The sequence below is a fragment of the Vanessa atalanta genome, chromosome 4 (assembly GCF_905147765.1).
Source record: "Vanessa atalanta chromosome 4, ilVanAtal1.2, whole genome shotgun sequence".
Taxonomy (NCBI): Eukaryota; Metazoa; Arthropoda; class Insecta; order Lepidoptera; family Nymphalidae; genus Vanessa; species Vanessa atalanta.
The window spans coordinates 5,159,623-5,167,065 of NC_061874.1; the positions used below are offsets into that span (position 1 = coordinate 5,159,623).

Below are 7,443 nucleotides of genomic sequence, written 5' to 3' on the forward strand. Positions count from 1 at the left end.
GCCAAGAGTCATTCTAGCCAATTACTAAAAAATAATATATAGTGCACAAATGTGAAACCGATACTAAGGAGTTTTATTATTAAACCCAAACTAGGTATTTAAAGATATCAAAAGCTAAATTTTAATAGCTCTTAATAGCTATTGAAATAAAATAAATTTAATGTATATATTAAAAAACCAGTTTCTCATAACAATTTTATTAGACGCATTTTTAAAAAAAAATACACACAAAATAATTATAATACACATATTTCTTAACATATATTTTTTTGTGTTTTTACACCAATGCATTGGTGTCCATTATTTATCATTTGCGGGATATGGATTCACTAAATAAGTATAATAATCATCATAATATTATAAATACTTTTGTATTATAAATACTTTTTTTTTGGTCTAACATATTTTTAACCTATAAAATTTGTAGTGTAAGTGGCAACATTTTTGAGTGCTTGCTTACACGTCAAATGGTTAGTAACAATTTCCGAATAAATGTTGTTAAAGAGAGCTAACAGTGTATAAAATAGTATATTTAAGTGCTCACTTGGAAATTAATTTACTTTCCTTGTATTGGATGTATAGCAGGCGATATATGAACATTCCTTAGATATATCAACTAATGTTTTTCTAGGCTAAGCTTATCACATAAAATGGGTAAGTAAAATTATATATTTTTACAATATTTACTCAATATATTTAAAGATCTCCTAAATTGCCATTTAAAATTATTTCAGGTGGTTTATTTAGTTATTTTAGAGGCTTGCTAGGGGCTCGGGAAATGAGGATTTTAATTCTCGGTCTTGACGGCGCCGGGAAAACTACAATATTGTATAAACTGCAAGTTGGGGAGGTAGTGACTACTATACCCACAATAGGTTTTAATGTAGAGCAAGTCACGTACAAAAATCTAAAATTCCAAGTATGGGACCTTGGAGGACAAACAAGTATCAGGTGTGTGAATGTTTTAAATGAAAAAACTATTTCAAAGTAACGTGCATAATGTTAAGATAACTATAATAACATTGATTGTTGCTGAATATGTGGTAATGATAAACATTACTTTTTAAAGTGATAAAAAATATCTCACATTTCTTTTATCTATTACAAATATGTTATAATATACCTAACAATGTCATAGAGATTGTATACTGTGAATTTTGAACTTATATAAATAACTTTATCAATGAAAATCTGTTACTTTATATGAAGGTATATTTCATAATAATTTACAGTGAAAGAAACATTAAAAGTATTTCAAAATTACTTTGTATCCAATTCCAACAAAATAATATTGTCAAATGCTTATAAACTTACCCAACTTAAGGCAATAGAATGATGGATGAAAAATTGGTTATAATCATCTACAGCCTCCATCTGTCTTTTAAGACTCTGTTATAATTACAAAGGATGAACTCTGGAACAATAGTTTTAATAAATTTATATAAATATAAATAAATAATATCTACAAATTAAAAAGTGATAAGAAAACTTCTTCTTCTTTTGCAATATGCTTAATATTGTGCAATAGAAGAATAGAATTCAATTTAGCATGGGTAAAGTTGATTTGGTGACAGAGTCAGTGGCGTAGCTAGGTGGGTAAGGGCCCCGGTGCATAGAAAAAGAATCGAGCCCTCGCCCCCTCTTTAACATATATTGGCATTATGGTATGGTGGTATCTTAGGTTAGAGTGCCCCCAGACCTCAGGGGCCCTGGTGCACTGCACCACCTGGCCCTACGATAGCTATGAAACTGGATAGAGTGCAAAAAGCTAAAGTTTAAGGACTAGTGGTCATCCACTTGCAAATACATTATTAACAAAATTGTAATACATTGTTATGGTGACTACAATTTTAGATATAGTTCAATCATGTTAAGGTTGTATATTATATTGTTCATAATAAGAATAGGTATTATTCTCGATATATTATTGTAATAAGTAGGTAACTGAGATGATATTCAAGGACCAAATGAATTGTATCAGTTACTATACTACTGAATAATTATAAACCTTTGTATTTTTACATAATTATGTAAGTACTTAACAAACACACTGTACTTTAATGTTTGAAAAGAAAAGTCTAAAAGAATTGCACGGCTATATTTTCATCTACATGTGTTGATGAATTGTAAAATTAATTTCTGATTATTTTTTTTTTCGTTTAGTCAATTATAATATATATGTAACATAGGTCATATAAACAATGAGATGACAATATTTTTTCGCAGACCATACTGGCGGTGTTACTATGGAAACACAGATGCAATCATATATGTTGTGGACTCGGCTGATAGAGATCGAATAGGAATTTCTAAAGATGAACTAGTACACATGTTACGAGTAAGTATAATGTGAAAAAATAAAATAATCTATATCTATATCTAATATTTTATTCCACAAAATAATATTTGCTTTTTCGTGAAAATCATGGCATGCTTTGTGTTAACTTAAAAAAGACAAGCCACAGTGGTTAAAATCAACCAGGCAACATAATTTGTTCAGAAGATTGCTATTATTAAAGGTCTACTTCAACTGCCAAACAGCACTATTTAGTATTGTTGTATTCAGGTGTGATTTGGGTGAGTCAATGTAACTTACAGCACAAGTGGTGTATTGAAGTTGTAATGGATTATTAAGATTTCACGGCGCCAATATATTTGTGTAATGGTAACCACTTACCATTATGTAGCATTACAATGGATCATGCTATTGATGGAGGTAAAATTGGCGACGTGATTTTGGAGCTTGACGGTCGGTGACGATAAAAACTGCAGTCTTGTCAAAGTTTCTACAAATAATAGTATTAAATATTTTATTTGTCTTTCCAGGAAGAAGAGCTTGCGAACGCAATTCTAGTGGTGCTAGCGAACAAGCAGGATATGACAGGTTGTTTAACGGTGGCCGAGGTGCACCAGGCGCTGGGTTTGGACGCTTTACGTGACCGCACATTCCAGATATTCAAAACATCTGCAGTGCGAGGAGAAGGGCTCGACCAGGCGATGGATTGGTTATCCAATGCATTACAAGCTAGGAAATAAATATGAGGTATTTATTCTATCAAAAGGTTCCTTAAATGTAGATTTAAAGATATATGATTCATTAGTAAATCTCTTGTAAATGGAATTGAGTAAAATAGTTTCTAATTAGTCACCTGATTTAGTATCCCTAGAAATACAACTAATCTTGACAATTACAATGTTCTCAACTAGTGATATACAGTTGCAATTCTAATTCTGTCTCATATTGGATTAAATTTATTGAGCCACTAATTATGTTTAATTTATTATGTTATTTACACTTTACTATTTTTTCGTCTTTAATAGGCTACGGTCTAAAAGATACACTCTATGCTTGATGTATATGTATGCAAGGTTTATACTTGCCGGTCCCATTGATATTTAACTAATTATGTGCTAAACTTAGTTATTGACAATCTCGTTAAAGTGTAATATATTCTTGACGCTGCTGGCGTAAGAAGTCGTTTATACTGCACTTTGGCAGTAGAATATGTTATACAAACCCATCTGTGTAAGTACCACCAGTGTGTGGTGTACGTGGGTTTGTACAAAGCACTTCTCCAAGTAACTTGATGAAGAACAAAATTGTTCTCAATGAGGCTAAATATTTGTATTTTTTACAATGCTTTTATATAAGCTTTTATCTAATCAATAATTTTATTAATTCCCATAAACATAATTTTTTTTAACAATATTTATATTCTAATTACAATGAGCAAGTATATCACAATATTTAATAAATATCCTCTATTGGTTAATAACAAGTAAAAAAAATTATAGTAACAAACTTTATATGCATGTACTGGATACAGCGGTAGCAAATTTTCCCCATAATATTATTCTTCTTTTTGTTATCCACTTTGTTAAATATATTATATTAAACACTCTATATTGTAATCTTTGTGGCCTGAGCCTTCATGAAATTTAAAAAACTGTACAAATATAATCTGTATACGGTGTTGATTACAAATAAATAAATTAATTAATTAACAGCCGAGCTCTAAATGAATAAATAGCTTGGGTTTAAAGAGACCAAGTGTTCGTTAAATTTCACATGTTGTCACCACAGTCATTGCAGAACATTAACAATGAGCCCATCTTAGTACCCATTCATCACATACTCTACAGTTCTATATTGTGTTCTGGTCTGAATGGTGTACATACCAGTGTAGCTATAGACACAAGGAACACAAATTAGACTTTGTGTCCAACCTTGGCAACTAAAATTCCAACGTTGGCAGCCCATTGACAATGTAAGCTTAATGTAATATTTCTTGCAGATCAGATATCTATAGGCGGGGGTGACTATTTACCATCAAATGGTGACTTTAGCCGTCCAACTATAAACTTTATAAAAAAAAATCAAAATTAAAAACTTTTTTTTTCAGGACATGCATTTCAAATAAAATACATTGATAAATCAGTTTGGCGCGAGTGTGGGAGCTGTCTTAGTCGTCTTAAGCCAATAGAGTAGCTAGCGTCGTCATTGATGGACTGTCAACTTTATTTTAAACCGTATAAATGTCAAATCGCATATTAAAAATATCATATTAGGAAATACGAAGTTTTTATTTAAAAAAAAAAGTGTGATATTATCTAGTTTTCGTTCGCTTACTGTACATTGTAATAAAGTTATTTTAACGGATAAATGACTTTTATTTTATAATTTATTCTTATTTATGTAATTCGTTTGTATGTATCCGTTAAAATTATTTTATTTCTCAATGTTTTTGTATATGGTGTCATCAATTAATTAAACTTGTCAATATATATTTGAATATTTTGGACTGGTCTCATGAGAGAGGACTTAAGAGCACAGCACAATACAATGTGCACTTGTAATGTTTATAATTTATTAACACATTGTGAGATCGCATATATTTACTTATTTTATTGAAACAATTAAATTAAATAGTTTTAGCGAAAAGAAAATGTTAGAAATATGATAACTTTGAAGGATATGTCATTCACATTATATATAATAACAATATTATTAAAATTAAATACAACGTATATAATAAATATATTTAATAACATGTCTTTATTTTTGATGATTATCGTTTACGGTTAATATATTCAAGTAACAATTCGTTTCGCTTACGGAGAGTAAAATTGGCTACAAGGCGTTATTGCGAAGCTACCATTGGCTTGCTACTTACTGATAAGAAAGCTATGAATCAATCAAAAAACACGACAAATACTGTACTAAAGTCTTGCACCCTATTGTTCGACGTGCGAGACAAGATATAATCGTATTCGACATGTAAGACAATCCTTAAAAAATATTGGGCTAATGAGGATCACAAGGGAGCTAATTCCGTGGAATGAAATTGGGATTCTAAACATGTAAACATCAATGAGACAATTCTACTATCTGTAAGCAAAATGAATCGTTTTTTAATGTATACCCGTTTCTTTGTTTTTAATTTATTCTAGCACAAAATATAATTTAAAAAAGGAACGATTAACGCTACCGTGTTTTTACGTTGATATTTTCTTAACGGACTAGTTGTAGTTGTAGATTACATTACTCGGATGTTTTAATTTAAATTCGAAAATAGATTGAAGTAGTCTTATTTACCTATATTCAATTTTTTTTAATAAATTATTTTAATATTGGGAAAAAAAACACAGATCACTTCACGCGTTTCAAGCGTCCGCGATGCATTTTTATTTGTTAAGTAATTAAATTCGTGCGATTTAGACACATTAGAATTAATATACTTGCTATGTCGCAAAGAAATTAAGTTATCGCTTTTCTATTACAAGAATAAGTAGGTACATAAATGCATCACTCTTTTATATATGTCCTGTATGTTAATAAAGTAATATTAAAATCCCATAATTTAAGAACTTTATTGATATAGCTATCAAGTAATTCGAAGAAGATATTTTAAGACATTGGTTCTTTTTAGACTTGGTGAAATATATCCGTTAAAGCGGCTCTTGGCTACGTATATTAATAAAACATGGATAACATTACTTTTTTGGGTGTTATTCGTATATTGAGAGGCAGATGGTGTAAGTACTAAGCGCGGCAAAATGTATGAAAACATGCCCGAGGCATAACACAGTTGCAGCGCCGTTTATGAATAAAATTGCTTATTATGCAGGAAATCGTAATAAGCGGGTTTTACTGTAATAGCGTGTGCAAACATATCAAGATTTGTTTGACCATTAAATATGCATTATGAAAATTTAAACTGATAAAAAATAAGTGAAGTGTACGATTTTTTTTATATTATTAATCCTATTAGCAACTCTGATTATTTATCCGGTAATTCTGACAGGACGTTGGTGTTTATTTGATTGATGACTACCGACATAGTAAAAACTAATATAAGCATATGATTAATTACGGCGACGCTTCTTGATATATAATTGATAACAAATTGTCTATTGAAGTATGTGAGTGGGTGGCGAAGGATGGTTTATATAAGTTATTCGGAATATACTTAATATATATTTTGTATCTGTGACATTCAGAAAAATATCGGTAATTTATAATCTATCGATACAAGAATTGTTTTAAATACATTATCCAATAATATTTTGTCGTTTTATTTTAATATAATTTCAACATTAAAATAAAAAACCCTTAGATTTTTGTTAAATGGTTCTTTTTCATTTAATATCATAACTATGTACAAATTCAGGTACGTATAATAATGTGATTAACAGGACAAATTAATAACAACGACTAATTGTGAGAAATAAGGTCTTTTATTTTCTCTCAATAAGAATATGTCCGAAAAATGTGTAAAAAAAGCCTTAGAGTTTTTAGAGTGCTGCACTAAACAAGAATTAAAACAAACAAGCTAATTTTTATTATCTTGGTGTGCGTGACATGTACGCTTAACACTCTCCAAACATCATACTACTGTAATAGTGAGCTTGTACTCAGTGACAACTGTTGGCCACTATTTTTTTTCTTTGACGCTCGCTTTGACAGTGTCTAGAGTCTAGACTAATGAAAAAAAAGTGTGAAGCGCACACTTGATACAAAACTATAAGGAATAAAGGATAAAGACCATACATTTCAAAACAAAAAAAAAAATAATAAAATTATAGTAGAACCTACCTATTTAATAAAATATAACCATTACAGAATAAGTAAATATAGGATAAAAATATTGACTGTTTGGTTCTTGTTTCTTGTAAAGTCTTTTAGTTGTATTCGAAATTGTTATTTTCAATATAAAATCTCGTGAACAGAATTACATCCAGCAATTCGTAAAATAAAGAAACTACAGTTACCAAGGTTTTTAGGTAAACACAACGTATTAAAGCATTAGACGTAAAAGCAATTCCAATGTTAATAAACTCGAATACAACCCACACAGTAATTACAATAAGATCATATCGTATTCAACAAAATGATCATGATTATCTTATATACATATGTACATACTCAACGAGGAAATAATA

The 7,443-nt window shown here is 29.7% G+C and overlaps 1 protein-coding gene across 1 annotated transcript; it reads left to right on the forward strand.

Annotated features, from left to right (window-relative positions):
• The first annotated feature begins 461 nt into the window (after nt 1-461).
• On the forward strand, nt 462-6,565 carry LOC125077841 (ADP-ribosylation factor-like protein 1). Its single transcript, XM_047689928.1, has 5 exons — nt 462-654; nt 735-951; nt 2,227-2,338; nt 2,827-3,043; nt 4,404-6,565. Exons 1-4 carry the CDS (start codon nt 651-653, stop codon nt 3,034-3,036), a joined length of 543 nt encoding a protein of 180 aa, XP_047545884.1. The 5' UTR covers nt 462-650; the 3' UTR covers nt 3,037-3,043; nt 4,404-6,565.
• The last annotated feature ends 878 nt before the right edge of the window (nt 6,566-7,443 follow it).

What these genes read in the sequence shown, in the direction of transcription:
- LOC125077841 (XM_047689928.1), top strand. An exon ending in GGAGGACAAACAAGTATCAG is followed by an intron (nt 952 to 2,226) that starts GTGTGTGAATGT and finishes ATTTTTTCGCAG; the next exon opens with ACCATACTGGCGGTGTTACT. An exon ending in AACTAGTACACATGTTACGA is followed by an intron (nt 2,339 to 2,826) that starts GTAAGTATAATG and finishes TTGTCTTTCCAG; the next exon opens with GAAGAAGAGCTTGCGAACGC.